General features: G+C 47.6%; 1 protein-coding gene across 1 annotated transcript; it reads left to right on the top strand.

Annotated features, from left to right (window-relative positions):
- The first annotated feature begins 1,055 nt into the window (after positions 1-1,055).
- On the top strand, positions 1,056-17,482 carry LOC102562368 (olfactory receptor 1P1). Its single transcript, XM_059716006.1, has 7 exons — positions 1,056-1,285; positions 2,746-2,799; positions 6,738-6,808; positions 11,760-11,873; positions 14,095-14,196; positions 14,782-14,807; positions 17,312-17,482. Exons 1-7 carry the CDS (start codon positions 1,056-1,058, stop codon positions 17,333-17,335), a joined length of 621 nt encoding a protein of 206 aa, XP_059571989.1. The 3' UTR covers positions 17,336-17,482.
- Positions 17,483-17,697: the final 215 nt, after the last annotated feature.

Raw genomic sequence — 17,697 nt, forward strand, 5'->3', positions numbered from 1 at the left:
TAAAGGGTGATAACAACAATCCAAAAGAGTGATTACAAAGAAGATGGAGATAGCTTTGTCTCTGTGGGCACAGGGGACATGACTAGGAGCAATGGCCTCAAACTGTAGCTGAGGACATTTAGGTTGGATGTTAGGAAGAAGTTTCTGACTAGGAGGGTGGTCAAGCACTGGAGTAGGCTATCTAGAGAATTTCTATCCTTGAAAATTTTCAAGAGAAGGTTAGCTAGACACTTGTCTGGGATGGTTTAGTCAGGGATGCTCCAGCCTTGAGCAGGGGGCTGGACTAGATGACTCCTAGCTCTACTTTTCTATGATTTTCATTGAAGCGGTTACCAAACAACCATTAACTCAAACGGTGTCAAACGCTCCCACATCTATAGTGACGGACCATTCTTTTACTTTGGTTTCAAACCACAAATATTCAACAAGGCATAGCCACATTTTTAACAGGAGGTATATAAGAATATTGTATCCAACTGAAACGGGAAGAGGAACGCTGAGCTGGCATGTGTCTGTCACAGGAGATAGTATTTGCATCTCTGCTGCAAAATCCATGGGATCTTTTGGTTGTACCTTCTTTCCAGGTGATGCCACAGCACCCCCAGAATTCAGGGGCAATTTCCCTGGGGTCTAGTACCAATTGAATGGAAAGGGGGTCACTTACGGAGATTACATCAACATTCCCTACAGTACCTGGGCTTTCCAGGGAAGTCTCCCATCTAAGCATTTACTCAATCTGGCACTGTTTATCTTAGGAGACTTGGTACAATACCAGCCAACAGTAATGTGAGAGCAGCCTGAGGTACCAGAAGAAGCTTAGAGGCAGGTGAATTCTCTTCTGCCTAGGATGCTATGACTCTCACTGCCCCCGGTCCTTTACCTTTGCAGATTTCTCCCCACAGATGAAAAGCCTTGAAGCCATGAGATGGGGAAACTGCAGTGTCCCAAGTGAATTTGTTCTGTTGGAATTTTCCAGTGATTACAGACTGCAGGTGTTTCTCTGCCTGATGCTCTCATTAATTTACCTGATGACACTGGTGGGCAACCTGCTCATAATGGCCATCATATGGCTGGACACTCACCTTCACACACCCATGTATTACTTCCTGGGCCAACTCTCCTTCTTGGACATCTGCTACTCCTCTGTCACTGTCCCCAAAATGCTAAAAGACTCCTTGCTGGAGAAGAAGACCATTTCCTTTGAGGGCTGTATCACACAGATTTATTTCTTCCTCTCCTTTGGGGGCACTGAATGCGTCCTCTTGGCTGCCATGGCCTATGATCGGTATCTAGCCATATGCCACCCTCTTCACTATACAACATACATGAATAAGAAGACTTGCTTCTGCTTGGTGGTTGGTTCATGGATGAGTGGCTTCCTCTCTTCCATGATCCAGGCCTTCCTCACAGCCCGCTTACCCTTTTGTGGGTCCAACATCGTCAACCATTTGTTCTGTGAGGTACCCCCTTTGCTGAAGCTGTCCTACAGCTCACATGCTTACATCAATGAAGGCATGCTGTATACTATGGCAGGGCTAATAGCAATGGGGTCTTTCCTTCTCACCATGGTATCATATGTCCACATCATCTGGGCCATCAAGAAGAATCAAACAAGGAAGCACAAAGCCTTCACTACTTGCACCTCTCACCTCACTGTGGTGTCTCTGTTCTTTGGGGCTGGGGCAATCACATATTTAGTGCCTCACTCCAGCCACTACAAGGAGAGAAATAAGCTCCTTGCCCTGCTCTATGCTGTTGTCACCCCCATGCTCAATCCTATTATTTACAGCTTAAGAAACATGGAGATCAAAGAGGCAATTAGGAAAGTGCTTGGGAAAGTAGTGGGGATGTCAAGGGTCTAAGACCCTGCTCACTCATACCCATTTTAAGCCAAAATAAATCTGTTAATGCCACTGGAACTGCTGATGATTTACCCCAGTGAAAATGAAAAAAAATCAGGCCTGTCTACCACTGCTGTACTCCACTTCTATGCTACTGTGACATCGCTGATGTCAGTGGAGGGCCATGGGTGCAAAATCAGTATAAAATAGCGTTGAATCAGGCTCATTAACTGCTAAGTGACTCCCAAAGGCAGTACTTCTCAACCCTTTTAGACTCAAGACACCCCTTGGATAATTCCAGTTCGTAGTTTTTCACTCATTTTTTTACTACAGAAAAATAATAGAGTAATTCTTCTGTTGTAGTGAACTCATGAAGACCTCAACAGGTCAGAATGTTTTTAATACTATGGATCCCTAGTTGAAATCCCAGGGTTTATCATGTGAATCATATTTGCACACCTCACAGTGCTAACATTGTGAGGCACCCCAGGGCACCCTTGACAGCATCTCAAGGCATCTTGGGTGCTGTATCACCCTGGTTACCAGTCACAGCCCAAAGGGTCTGTCTGTGCTGCAGCCAAGGGTATGACTGCAGCTTGTGTAGGTATCTGAGCTAGCTCTAGACTCCCCGGGAGTGCAGTAGCAGTATCCATGTAGTGTCACCAGTGCAGAGCTCAGCACAGCCCATCTGCCCCTGCATGCTTTGCAGCCCAGACTGAGCTCTGCTCTGCTGTGGCTGTGATGCTATCATCAAGTAGAGGTACCTTAAGGGTAGCATTTCAGGACACTGCATTTGTTGTTTTCCAGGCATTTAAGAGCCAACATGCTCAGCGTACAAGTAGAAAGACCTTGTCTCTGCTGGTCTGGTTAATGCACCTGACAGCTAACCTGGGGTCTTGCGCAGTGATGAAGGCATCTGGCTACAGATGGCCTTCACCATCCGTAACAAGGAGCTGAGGTGGAACCATGCCTTCCCCCACGACGCCTGCACAACCCCAGTTGCGTGCACCAGGGCCTGCCGACTGGAACTGTCACAGTGCTATTGATGAGGGAGAAGCAGAAGTAGGCGTCAGCACTGAGCTCTTGGCTCACTGCATTAGTGTCACCAAAGTGAGCATCTATCTGTGAGCACCCAGAGAGCAAGGCAGGGGAAACCTGCAAAGGAAAGTAAAAGGAGAGGCAGTGCAGTGTGGTAGGGTGAGCTCTGGGCTGGGAATCAGGACTGCAGGGTTTTAATCCTGGCTCTGCTCTTAGGCTATGGTGTGATCATGATCAACTATGATCTCTCCTATGCCTCAGGTTTCCCACCTGTGACAGGGTGAGAGTGGTGATGATCTTGATGGTGATGCGCTGAATAAAAATCAAGGGATTGTTCCTGTAAGGAAGAAAGGAAGTGATTGGAGGATGGGAACACCGTGCAGGCTGCTTTCACCACACTCACTTCTGCATGTCCTGGAAATGTGACAAACGAGCATGTGAAATCTGCACTATGGCACAAAGGGGATGTACATTGGTGTGTGCATGTGTGTTGTCTTAAGGCCTCGAAACATCCTTCTTTTGTGTGTGTTAAATATTAATAGGACCAGGCCTATAGCCAAGCCAAGGGCCAGGGCATCAATACTGCTGTAAAAAATGAGATAATTCCTTTCACTCTGAACTCCTTCTGTCATCTGTGTTTGTATCAGGAGCCAGACAGCTGGGTTTCTGGGTTCCAAAAAAACCCCTTATAAATTAAAGTATGCACCTGTAATACGGGCATACTGTGAACAGTACAGAACATGTGCATATGCACAACAGACACTCTCAGAGCACAGAGAGGGGCCCCAGTGAAAGCCTCAGAGGGTTGATCACCTCAGTGGGCTATGAGGAGTCTAGCAAAATGCAATGGTTGGGAAGATGAAACCTCAGAAGAGTGCAAGAAACCCTCTCTTAACTGTTAACGAGCTTCCTCTGCATCCTCTCCCCTTGCAACTGCACTATCCAAAAGTGCCAATTCTGCATTGTTTGCCACTGCAATGTCCACTTTAAAGCCTGGGCTCCTCAGTGGCGGGTACCCAATAGCACATAGGTTCCTCAAGCAGAGTCTTGCCAGAGACATACTCCTTCCCCTGTCTTGGTTCAACTTTTGTACAAAACATCGTCTCACTTTCTGCCCAGGCTGGTTTTAGATTAACCAAGTGATGAGGCTTCTCAGACACCCCTAGGTAATACTTGTTCACTAGTAACTCCAGGTGACTGACTGAGAAGTATGTCCAGTTAAATGATTGGATTTTCACCCTTTTTGGAGAAAACACACAGCCAGCTGGCCTACAGCTGTGTAGGCCCATCCACCTATTCACTGCTATCCATAGTCATGGTGATCTTTCTCCCCGCTGATCACCAGAAGTCCCTTCTTTACAAGATCATTGGCCCAGAGAAGATAAGACAGACAAATCTGATGTTAATCTCTACCAACTAGGAGGCTTAACACTATGCCAGCACCTCCCACCCAGGAGCAGCAGTTATACATAAGACCAACAGAAAGAAGTAGTTCCTTTCCCACCATCTCTGACACTTCATGGAAATTTCATTTTCTTTCCCAGACCTATTACGGGAGCTGCATGAACCTGGGAAAAAAGTGTTGAGCATTTTATTTTTAAAATACAGAATCCATCAAACAAATTACCCAACAAGTGGTATTAGGTTCTCCTTCAGCCATGGATAATTCTTCAACTCCACATAGCTTTACTCGTGGTGACCCAGGACTTTTGGGAAAAGCCATTTAGATCAGAGTCTGATTGTCCAGCAAGGCTGAAGCCAACTGTAAATCCCACCCCCACTGCCATCTCTCAGGATCTGAAGAAACTGTTCTTATATGGGCCCCAGTGGGAACACTCTGTTCACAGCAGTCTAGGGTTTTAGGAAGTTAGAATATCTGGTGAGACCAAAAGTTTTATTAACTCTGCAGTTGCACAACCTATCATGTAAATGAGCAGGGGGTGGATTTGCCCTGCTTCCTGCCAGGACCCAGAGATATATAGTCAGGAGCTGGTACATTCCTTTGATCTGTCATCAGAGTCTCAGCTGGGACAAAGGGATAAGAGAAGCGAGGTATGAAGACGAAGGCTACGCTGCTGGTCCTGGGGTCAGTTCTGTTGTGCATGCTTCAGACACAGGCTGCCATCCCAAAGCAACAAAACTTGAACATAAGAAAGGTAACATCATTCAAAGAGATCATCTGGAGAGGGTGGAGGAGGAGGGATTGTAATGCTCAGGCGTGAATAAGACAACAGGAACAATGGTAAGATGGATCTCACCACAGCATTTTTTGGATGAGACATATTTATGCACAAGAGCTAGGACTTTGCAAGGCATCTAAGGAAATAAAGAGCCCAATTACCATAGTACTTCAAGTCCAGATCTCTTAAATGCTTTAGTTCACTGCCATGGTTTTAACAATGTCCCTTAGATGTATGTGGTAAAGGTTTGAAGGAACATCATTGAGACAGTCCGGGGGGCTGCAGAATTTTTGGATTTGTTCTGAATGAATGAAGTTTACTCTGAGCCTTTTGTAGCTAAATATTAGGGATAGATACCTCCTGTGTCTTGGGAAAGGCTGTTTTTAACCCCTCTCACTGCACAAACTGAGAGGGAGATATGGTAGGGAGGACGTGGTAGGAATCTTCTGAACATCAAATCACATTCCTAGCTAATCAGTCGATTCTCTTTAGGTTGCTGGGCTGTGGTATACCTCTGCCATGGCTTCAGTTTCCCACAATTTTAGGAATAATTATAGAGGCAAAAAGATATGGATAAACTTCCTACAGCCCAGAAGAAGTGGTAACCTGGTCCTCAGAACGTTGACTGAAAAGTAAGTGATGCTCCCGTTCTCCACGGCTTCCATTTCAGATCGCTTCTTTGTGTCTTTTGCTTTTTAACCAGAAAACCTTACATGAGAACGAAACACAGCAGGGTCTACTTTCCTTAACTCCAACCCTGAAACCATACTTGACTTGTTTCTCAGTTGCCATCAGTTGCTAGCACAGCTCTGTTAGCTTGTCAGGATGGGGAACTACTTGCTCCAAACAGTGGCTGAGAGCTGTGCTCCAAACTCTTTCCTGAACTGATGATCAGAAACAGACCTTAAAAACTGTTTTAGGACCTGGGACATATAGCGTGAACATGGCTTTAAGGAGGTGATATGGGACCTCTTTTATTAGTGCTCTAAAACCAAATTGGACGCAACATAGAATAGGAGGTAAGAAGCTTGGATTCCAGCTCTTGCTCTGATGCTGGCTCTGTCTGTAGTGTTGGTGAAATCTCTTAACTATTTTGGGGATAACCTTTATTTATAGTCACCAGTTCGCATGCTTGAAGTGAGGCTGGGAAGAGAAGGCAGGCTTAGTGTAAGCTACCTCTTAGGAGAGAGAATTCCTATGAACTCACAGATTTATTTTAAATTCCAAGATTCAAAGGGACTGTAAAGCCCAGACCAGAGAATTCCACCCAGTTCTCCCAGTCCTGTGCCCAGTAACTTGTGCTTGACTAAAGCAGACATTCTAGCAAGGCAGCTAGTCTTGACTTGAAGACATAAGAGATGGAAAACTCATGCTTTCCCTTGGCTGTTTGTTCCAATGGTTAATTGCTCATGATGTTAAAAGCTTGTGCTATATTATTAATTCAGATTTGTCTGGCTTCAGCTCCCAATGTTGGTTCTTATTGTGCTTTTTCCAAAAGCTTGAAAAGCCTGTTATTTTCTTCAGGTGAAAAGACTGAACTGTAATCAAGGCTTGTGGTACTCTTCTTGCTGAACACTTTGAGATGTAATGAAGCTGTGTCAGACGATCAAAGGGTGTGGGGGAAACCGGGGGTCACACTGTATTAGCCAGAATCTGATTGTCTTTAATCACTGTCCAGAGGTTCTAGTTGTGAAGAAGACGCCATCGTCTTAGAAAAAACTGAGGATCCAGCTCTTTTCAGAATCTCCAGTAAGTATATGTGATCGTAGCCAGCTCACTGTACTCACCAAAAGGGCCAGAAGAGACTGGCATTTCATTAGCTTTAAACAGCATTACCCACTAATTATCTACCTCTTTTCAGATTGGTTAAGACAGTCTCCAGCCTAATTATTACATGTGTCCCTGCACAGGAAACCATTTTGCATAAATATTGAACTGGGCTGTTGTCTACAATGCAGGTTGGTGGGTTGATGCTTTGGCACTGATTAACCTGCAGGATGGAAAGCCAGGGAGATGCTGATTTCAAATAAGTCCCCAGCTTAGGGCAAACAAGAGCTAGAGCTGGCTTTGGAACCGTTTTCTTTGATGTTCTATATGGGAGCTCTGGTGAGTCCCAAGATGAGGCTGGGAACCAGGTGAGGGGAAAGCTTTGGGGTGAAGAAGAGGACTTACAGATCCCTAAGGGTTTAAAAGTCATATATTGAGACAGAGCCTTTTGTTTTTTTGTTTTGGGGTTTGTTTTTTTTTTGGTTTGTTTTCTTTTTTTGAGAGTGGAGGTAAACTGGGACTCAGGGTTAGGTGTTGCAGTAAAATAATCCTGTGTCTGTCACTCGGAGATAAGTGTGCCTGTGGGCATTATGCTGTTTTAAAATCTCTGTGAAATATTTATTCTTACGGATATGTAAGCAGTACTGTACCTCTAATAGAATAGCCTTGGATTGCTGAATTCCACTGGTCATGGGCTCCCAGAGGGAAGTACTGCAGGTACCCAAATGTAGTCAGACTCGCAGAGTAAAATGAGTTGCTAGGCGAAAGGCTGTAACTCAAGTCCTGTTCAGAGAGTGGGAGAACTGAAGGAACTTCACACTGAAGATGGGGAAGGTACGGGGGGTGCCCCTTGAAAAGACAGTGGAGAGGACAGAGGTACAGCTAGTTCTAAAGCTATGACTCGGGGAGAGAATATCCAGTGTGGGATGCAATGTAGAGCCACATCCCAGCAGGATTGCTGGGAAGAGATGGGATCCACCTGACGAAGAGAGGGAAGAGCATTGTCATGGACAGGCTAGCTAACCTAGTGAGGAGGGCTTTAAACAAGGTTGGCCGGAGGTAAGTGGGGAAATGGGAGACCTGGAGGAAAAGCAAGCAGGAGGGGGCAACAGGGGAAGTGTTCTCATACTTCCTGAGAAATCAGGGCAATAGACTACTTACCTCAGGTCTCTGTACACAAATGCATGGAGTTATGACACTATGACGTGATTGGAATAACAGAGGCTTGGTGGGAGCTCGGAGGACTGAAGCACTGTCATGAATGGGTACAAACTGTTCAGGCAGGGGAGAACAGGAGGAGGAGTTGTACTTCATGTAAAAGAGCTGTATGATTGCTCAGAGCTCCAGTATGACGCTGGAGACAGGCCTGTTGTGAGTTTCTGGGTTAGGGTCAGAGAGGAGAGCAACAAGGGTGATATTGTGGTGAGGGTCTGCTATAGACCACCAGGCCAGGAGAAAGTGGTGGGTGAGGCTTTCTTCAAACTGCTAGCAGAAGCTTCCCAACCATAGGCCCAATCATGGTTCTCATGGGGGACCTTCAATCACCCTGTCATCTGCTGGGAGGGTAATACACCAGTGCTCAGGCAATCCAGGAAGATTTTGGAGAGTACTGGGGACCACTTCCTGGTGCAAGTGCTGGAACGACCAACTAGGGGCCATGCTCTTCTTGACCTGCTGCTTACAAACAGGGATGAATTGGTGGGGGATGTAGCAGTGGATGGCAACTTGGGCAGCAGTGCTCACAAGATGATTGAGTTCAGGATCCCAAGGAAAGGGAGGATGGAGAGCAGTAGAGTAAGGACACTGGACTTCAGAAAAGCAGACTTTGAGTCACTTGGGGGAACTTGTGGGCAGGATCCCCTGGGACAGGGGCGACATGTAAGGGGTGCACATGGGTGCACATGCACCCCCTGAGTGTGGCAATGCACCCCCTGCAAAAAGGTTGGCGGTGCCTGTGGGTGGTCGCCACTCATCACCCTGCCGCTGACACCATCGGCGGCATCTGCGAGTAGTCCGTGATTCCCACTGGCCACTGGTGATGCTGCCAGTGGTGGCTGTGGGTGGTTACCGACCCTTGGTCAGCGCTTGCCACTCCTCCCACCCCTCCCTACTGATAGTGCTGGTGGCAACTGCAGGAGCTCCCCTGCTTACTGCTGCTGTGCTCCCACCACTGCTGCCCTTGCACTCCCGCTGCTGCCATGCCCCCCCCTTCCCCAGCTGCCAGGGGCATGCACAATTCGTGCTCTGGGAAGCCAGTCTGAGTGGGAGATGAGTCCAGGAGAACTGGCTATACTTGAAAGAAGCTTTACTGAGAGTGCAGGAACAAACGATCCTGATGAGCAGGAAAACTAGCAGGTATGGCAGAAAACCAGCAGGGAACTCTTCAGTAAACTAAATCACAAAAAGGAAGCTTATAAGAAGTGGAAACTAGAAGAAATAGCTAGGGAAGAATATAAGGACACTGCATGGGCATGCAGGGATTTAAATCAGGAAGGTCAAAGCACAACTGGAGTTGCAGCTAGCAAGGGATGTGAAGGGGAACAAAAAGGTTTTCTACAAGTATGTCGGTAGCAAGAGGAGGATCAGGGAAAGTGTGGGTTCTTCACTGAATGAGAAGGCAAGCTTGTGACAGAGGATGCAGAAAAGGCTGAAGTATTCAATGCCTTTTTTGCCTCTGTCTTCACAGGCAAGATCAGCTCCCAGACTACTGCACCAGGCAGCACAGTTTGGAGAGGAGATGAGTAGCGCTCAGTGGTGAAAGAACAGGTTTGGAACTACTTAGCAAAGCTGAATGTATGAGTCCATGGGGCTGGATGGGATGCACCTGAGGGTGCTGAGGGAGTTGCCTGATGTGATTGCAGAGCCACTGGCCATCATCTTCGAAAACTCATGGCTATCAGGAGAGGTCCCGGATGATTGGAAAAGGGCAAACATAGTGCCCATATTTAAGAAAAAGAAAAAGGAGGATCCAGGGAACCACAGACTAGTTAGCCTCACCTCAGTCCCTGGAAAAATCAAGGAGCAGATCCTCAAGGAATCCATTTGTAAGTACTTTGAAAAGGTGACTAGGAACAGTCAGCATAGAGTTACCAAGGGCAAGTCATGCCTGACCCACCTGATTGCCTTCTATGATGAGGTGACTGGCTCTGTAGATGCGGGGAGACCAGTGGATGTGGTGTACCTTGATTTTTTAGCAAGGCTTTTGATATGGTTTCCCACAACATTCTTGCAGGCAAGCTAAGGAAGTACAGGCTGGATGAATGGACTGTAAGGTGGATAGAAAACTGGCTGAAGCATCAGGCTCGGAGAGTAGTAGTCAATGGCTTGATGTCTAGTTGGCAGCCGGTATCTAGTGGAGTGCCCCAGGGGTCAATTCTGGGGCCAGTTTTGTTTTAATGTCTTCATCAATGACCTGGAAGATGGAATGGAGTGCACCCTCAGCAAGTTTCCAGATGACACCAATCTGGAGGAAGTAGTAGATACACTGGAGGGTAGGGCTAGGGTTCAGATTGACCTAGACAAATTGGAGGACTGGGCCCAAAGGTATCTCATGAGGTTCAACAAGGACGACTGCAAAGTCCTGCACTTAGGATGGAACAATCCCATGCACTGTTACAGCCTGGGGGCTGACTGGCTGGGCAGCAGCTCTGCAGAAAAGGACCTGGGGGTTACAGTGAACGATAAACTGACTATGAGTCAGCAGTGTGCCCTTATTGCCAAGAAGACTAATGGCATACAGGGCTGCATTGGTAGGTGTGTTACCAGTAGGTCAAGGGAAGTAATTATTCCCATCTATTCAGCACTGGTGAGGCCACATCTGGAGTACTGTGTTCAGTTTTGCCTCCCTCCTGCCCCCCAACAGAAAGGATGTGGACAAATTGGAGAGAGTCCAGACAGAAAGGATGTGGACAAATTGGAGAGAGTCCAGTGGAGGGTGACATATGGTGGTGGGGTTGGGGGGACATGATTTAGGAGGAAAGACTGGGGGAACTGGGCTTAGTCTAGGGAAGAAGAGACTTAATGGCAGCCTTCAACTACCTGAAAGGGGGTTCAAAAGAGGATGGAGCTAGACTGTTTTCAGTGGTGGCAGATGACAGAACAAGGAGCAACAGTCTCAAGTTGCAGCCAGGGAAGTTTAGGTTAGATATTAGGAATAATTTTCTCACTAGGAGAGTAGCAAAACACTGGTTGCCCCGAGAGGTGGTGGAAGCTCCATCCTTGGAGGTTTTTAAGACCCAGATAGACAAAGCTTTGGCGGGGATGATCTAGTTGGGGTTTTGAGCAGGGGGTTGGACTAGATGACCTCCTGAAGTCCCTTTCAACCCTCATTTTCTATTATTTTATCACCAGTCAGCGTCCTGCTTCCAGGACTTTCCTCGTGGCAAAGGATGTACTAAGGTAGCACGTGACTTTTGCTACTGGTGAATACAGAGGAAGAGAAGAGACCTACATAAAACATTTCAAAGCATCCCAGTATCCCAGTCTCTTGCTACTGTCACTTTACAACGTTACCAGTGGGAAGCTGGTAATGCTCCTGTTATTGCTGGAACATTGATTCCAGTTCTGCTGTGACAGCATCTATCCTGTGTCGGGTCTCCAGTACCAAGAACAGAGTCAGTCTTATCCCTTCACTTGGGTTAGCAAAGTGCTGGTACTGAGAGTGGGAATGGCATACAATCATAGGAATGCTTGCCTGCAATCTTCAAAGCCAATTCTATGAGTTATCAATGTAGCTTTGAAAATCTCAGCTCAGATGTTGGGGGGGGAAAATGATTCCATGTGCCTAAACCTCTTGGCTGCTACAAAGAAATGAAGCACCCTTTCTGTTAGCAGGAAACAGAGACTTCCATTCTATCCCCATTGCTTCCCACAAGATAAGGAGGGCATTGATGCTATGATTTTGGATGCAGCCTGATTTTTTTTTTTTTTGCAGATAAACGTTCTAGTGAGTTCCATCTGGTAAAGACAAACTACAGAGGCTACCTGATTGTCTATGCACGCAATATCTACCCCTGGCAAAATGAGGTCCCCATACTGTTCCTTTACGGTAGGTCTTGGGAAGAACCACTTCCCTAGTATTCTGAATGAGGAAACCAAAAGAGTATGAAAGGTAGCAGACAAGGAGATGATTGGGCCCAGCAACCTACCAAGCCATTAGATGCTGCAGTCCAACCAAGGCAGGGTTAGTGCCTTCCCCTTGTTGAGCACCCATATCTAGTGCTAACTGGTCTCGTTAAGCAAGGACAATGATCCTTCATAGAATTCATATTATTTTACCTGTTCGCAGTGGGAACTGGCTCATGCTTCTTTTCTTCGATACTACCTACTACTACTTGGCCCAGCAGTATTTGAACGTGTGGTGGAAGCCTCGAGATCATCCCTTTGTATGGGAACAAGGCTCTAAACTTCTCAGTAGAGTCTGCATTTGATAGCTAATGCACCCTGCCAGGAATGGCATGTTGCACCTATCCTGGCATTCTGGCAAATGCTGCAGTATGACCCTGTGATCTAAAAGCAAATGCAGTGCTTCAGGCATCCCAGAATTTATCTTGCTACAGCTGGACAATCCCACAGAATAATTTGAGATAAGAAGACAGCAGAAAGTGCTTTTGGAACCAACCTGAGATACTTACTCCAAACCAAGGGGTTAGTTATTAGGGCTGTGCGAAACAGCACCATTTTGTTTCGACTTCCATTTTGATGTTTCAACAGGACAGTGTTTTTTTTCGAGTTTTGTTTCGTTTTGAAACCGCTATTCCGTTTCGTTTCGTTGAAGCTGTTTTGACGCTGTTTTGATGTTTCGCCCATAGGCTATAATGGAGAACCACAAACCTGCCTATAACTTTGTCATTTCTTGGCTGATTCAGATGGAACTTACAGGGACAGTAGCTCCTTCTGAGGCCACAAAGTCTGCCAAGTTTCAAGGACATAGATGCAGGGGTGTCTGAGAAACTGTACCTCAAATTCTTGAAAGCAAAACCTGTGTTGCGTGTGTGTGTTAAGGCACAGGGGGGTGAAAACTGCAGGGCTGCTAGCTCCTGCTGAGGCCATGAAGCCTGCCATGTTTCAAGGAGAAAGATGCCAGGGTTTCTGGGAAACTGTACCTCAGGCTGCTGACAAGCAAAACTTGTAACATGGGTGACAGAAAGCAGGCCACTTCAAACAATACTGCCTTTTATGCTGCTTTTCCATCCCTCCCGCAGAGCACTGGGATTGGAAGGGACCTCAGGGAAGGACCACAGTCACTGGCCAGTTACACAGTCAATATGAGAGCAGTCCTTCCCCCCTTTTCCCTCTCCCTCTCCTTACTTTCTGTTTCTCTGCAGGCAAGCCCTGCTTGAGTTTTGAAACTCAAAACATTTCACTTCAAGGCCATTTCATGTCCTCGTTTCGTTTCAAGGCCATTTCGAAGCCCTTCGTTTCGTTTCACTCTTGAAATGAGTTGAAACAGCGTCAAAACGACACAGCCAGTGAAATTTCACATGCCCCTAATAGTCATGGCATTGAACACAGCAAATGGGCCGTGCATGAAATAACTCCTTGTCTGCTGGCCGGATATTCAAGGTTGTGCTGCACTTCCAAGCATCAGACTGAAAATAGGGGCTGGGCCATATTCATTCTACTGTAGCTTGCTTAGGTCAGGGGTTTTCAACCTCTGGCCTACAGCCAGGGCCCATGGGGTCTGCAGGTCAGGAAGTTTGGCAGTAGGGAAGCAGTGATAAGTAATACTGCCACCCTCCCCAGCTGTCGAATTCAAAAACTCCAAGCTCTGCGTGGTGGATCAGGGCTGGGCTGTGCTCCCTCCCCCCTGTGGTGGGATTGCAGGTGGGCTGCACCCCATCACCCCAATGGGGCTAAATCAAGTCTCCTTCACCCCCACCATCACAGGGCTGGGTTGGGGCTGCCCCTCCTCCAAACACCTGCATGGCTGGATGGGGTCCTACCATGACCGCCCTGGGTGCTGGATCAAGATCACTGGCCAGATGTGGTCCATGGACAGATCAGGCACTGCCCAGTTGGCCTGCCAGCCAAAATGGTTGAGCGCCGCTGGCTTAGGTGATCACTTGTTATAGTATCCATCTGCCTGTTTCTTAATCTACATCCTCCACCTGCTGAGGGGGCATCCTTTTGCTTCTTTATATGCACATCCACTTGCTCACTTTTCCACCCATCCCCCTGAAAGGAAACCCTATTCTTCAGTGAACACCATTCTGTCTGGCAGGGCTACATAGATAAGCCAAGTGTAAACTCTCCTGTGTTGTCTGCAGGTAGATCAATATTTACGAAGCTATGCACCATGACACTATACCGAAGCCTTGTTAGGTCGCTGCAACTCTCCGAAGAGGGCCTCTTCAGGCTTCGCAAACCATGTAAGAACAGCCACCTGCTCCACCCTATGTCTCTGTGGGGTGGGCTGGCAGGATGAATGATCAGGCCATAAAATGCTAGAACAAGACCTGATGCAGGCTTAGACCTCAGCCACACCAAGTCAAAGCTGAAGATAACACAAGGCAAAAGTGGTTCAAGTCGTCTTCCAAGGTTTCTTTTTCTTAGGACCAGCTTCCAGTACAAGTCAGCAACCATGGGAGTTTATATTACCTGTGGTGATGCCCTAGGGAGTGCCCTGCCCATAAGGGGCTGTCAGAGTGCCAAGTGCTACATGCAGTCCCCCAACCCTCAGACAGTGGCCTATGCAGCAGGTAGTGGTGGGCACAGCCCTAGTTATACTGGCTTTGTGTCCATGCAGGATCCCTCTACTGTGGAAATCCTCAACAGCGTGGCTGTAAGCCTTCTTTGAGCTGCTTGAGTGGCCAAAGATGGGAGCAGGGGCCTCAGCCTTTTCTCTGGGTGGAGGTGTTCCCTTACTGTCCCCTCTGTATTTTCAATACAGATCAGAGTAAGCTTGAAGCAACCAGCCCCTTGTGTGGGACTCATCCCTTTTCTTTCTCTTACAGGGAAGTGCCTCAACATTGATAATTGGGTGAGTTATACCTCCTGATGATAGAAAACTTTGGGCTGGACTCTGCACAGCTCAGTGGGGCTGTCTGCTATATTCTGAGAGGCCTTCACATGGAGCATTGTGTTGGCATAACTGAGAGTCAGTAGCACCCTGGAACCTGTGTGGTTGTGGGCAAATGGGGTCATGCTCATCTAAGAGTCCTAGAAAGGCAACTGTTCCTATTGGTGCAAAGGGGTAAAGAGGGAACAGTTGGAAAACACAATCAGAGCTGCCTTCTCTCCAGTAGAGAGAAGCAGCTCTCTCCTTCAACCCCATGGATATTTGGGCTACTAGAAATTGGTCGTAGCCCTCATAGCTCTGTGATAGGCTAGGAGTGCCACCGTATGGTGACAAGAGGTAGCATCTGGTGTCTGCGTGGCTCCCTGTTGCTGAGAAGCTGCCAACCTTTCGCTCCAGCTGGAAAACTTGGGGACTGTTTGGCAAGAAAGAAACGAATGTTGGACTTCTTAGGGGCAGAGTGGGCTGGTCCACTTTGCCTCTCTGTTGTGGGGAATATCAACTCAGGCTTTTTCTTTAAGTACCTTTATCAGCACTGAAGAAGAAAAGGCCAGGAAGAGACGGAGTTCCCCCTACTCTAGCATTTTCTCTCAAAAAAGGAACATTTCCAGTATTGCTGCAGCCTCAAAACTAATTTTCAAGCCCAACCCCAAGTTCTGTTGTTCTTGCATCCTTGACTCTGTCCAACATTCATGTGTATCCCTTTGAACAACCCCCCCGCCCCCCCAACACGCTTACCAGCACAACCTCCATTTGCAAAACTCCCCCTAGTTTACCTTCATCCTTGCCACCCTGGATAGATGAACGAACCAGGGAAAAGGACAACCTTGTACAGAGAAAGAAAGGGCAGAGTGTACAATGAAAAAGGGAATCTGCCACATGCTCCTATCTGCACATGCAGCACGTCCCATGCTACACCCCCGTATGCCACCTGCAGCACAATCTGTTTTTACAGAAGATAATACATTTCTCATTCAGCTCAGACTGGTTGTGGGTAGTTACTGCTTTCTGCCTGACAGCATCCAGGACAGTGTGTTAGAAAAAGTGAAGTCCTTCTTGATGGGGTGCATCAAAAGTGAAGTGAAGGAGAAACTGTGCCTTCATCGCCAGGCCCCTGCTTTTGTGAAGTCTTACAAAGATCAAATCTTTCTTCAGCATGCAGCCATAAGATGAACTGGTCTGGTGACTTGGACTCCGGGGCTGGGGGATTAAATGAAACCTAGATCTACTTAGCCTCCACCACACATGACCAACACTATTGTCAAGATAGCATGTGGACAAGACGAATTCATGAGTGAAGGACAGGAGGAATAAGACAAGAGTGATGTCAGGGGACAGAGGAAAGTATGTCTTCAGAGTTCACAGGTGTATCAGGGGCCCCCAACTCCTGTTACTTGAAGGAAGAAAGAACAGCATTGCAGAGGGCAGGCTGGGGGATACAGCTTGCAGAAAGATGAGCTGCAGGGCTCTGGGTTGCTAATGGGGGGACGAAGAACCCCTGTTGCTGAGGCACAGCAAGTGCAGCTTGTAGGGAGACTAGCAGCAAAGGCAACAGGGGCAAGCAGCAGAAGCAAAGTGCAGGCAGCAGAAGTTAGGTTGCTGATTGAAATCATTAATAGTCCCTGGATCCTGTTGCAAGGGAGTCACAGGTTGAGTGACCAGAAAGGAGCCATATAAGCCTGACCCCAGCCCACAGGCTTAGTCAGGCCCAGATCCTCAGGAGGAGCTCTGCAGAGCAGAGGTCTGAGTGTAGCTTAAAGGACAGTAGGATGCTGTGGTGGGGTGCTAGTGAGGCACCTAAATTTTGGAGCAGGGGCTAGAGCAGTGAGGCAGGGCTGGAGGCCTAGTACAGAGTGATGGGAAGAGCAAGGAGATGGAGGCCAGCCAGAAAGAGCAACACCTTGTTTAATGCAGAGACTGGGCCAGATGAAGGCAGCCCAGTAATGGGCGGGACAGAGGAGAGCACCCCAAGGCTCACTCTGGTTAAGTTTAATAACATCAAGGCATGGCAGATGAGAACAGGGTGGGTACTATGGGACTCCAGAGTGGAGAATGAGACTAGGGCAGCTATTTGGGGCACCATAGCTGCCTACAGAGGCAGGATCTTGCCAAAACAGGAATGATGCAGTCTCCTCTTGCAGAAGGTGCCTGCACCCATAACTGGTTCAGCTCAGTTCATTGTCAGAAGCTCCTGCAATCCTTCCTGACTCTAAGCTCTCACGAGGCAGCCTTGTGAGTACAGCCACACTTTGTGTGGTTTTTGAATGGCCAGGAGATCCCTTCTTATCCTGGCAAACAATGACCTTGCCTAGGGCGTGCAAACATTTGGTACCTCCCATCTTGAGCATAGCAATACAATATACCTAACATTCCCCAAGGGGGCATTTCTTGTGCCTTACTGAATGCATCTCCCTTGATCTCCTCTATAACCTGCACTCCTCAATAACCTTCAACATATTCTTCCACAGGGAAAGAAGAACCCCCTCAGCTAGAGTTCCTCTCTTCCACAGACGTGCCAAAGCTCTGGAAAGCCAGGCTGTGGCTTTGTGCTTCTTCCTCCTCCTCCTCCTCTTCCTCCTCAGCTGTTTACTCCTTCTTGCTGCCCCCTGGGTGTGGGCTCTGCAGTACCTGTTGCTTTACAAGGGAATCCTCCTCTTGCAGCTAAATAAATAAATGCAGAACCTGCCCCTGAGATCACTGTTTTTGTCTGGGAAGGAAGGGGAGGACCTGGAGATTTCAGATCCCAGAGACCTGGGAGAATACTCTACCCCAGGGCATGGGAGGCATATGTCAAGGTCATCTCTTCCCTGAAAATGGCTCTGAGCGAACTCCAGACCTACTACCAGAAAACGTA

The sequence above is a fragment of the Alligator mississippiensis genome, chromosome 12 (genome assembly GCF_030867095.1).
Source record: "Alligator mississippiensis isolate rAllMis1 chromosome 12, rAllMis1, whole genome shotgun sequence".
In the NCBI taxonomy this organism is placed as follows: Eukaryota; Metazoa; Chordata; order Crocodylia; family Alligatoridae; genus Alligator; species Alligator mississippiensis.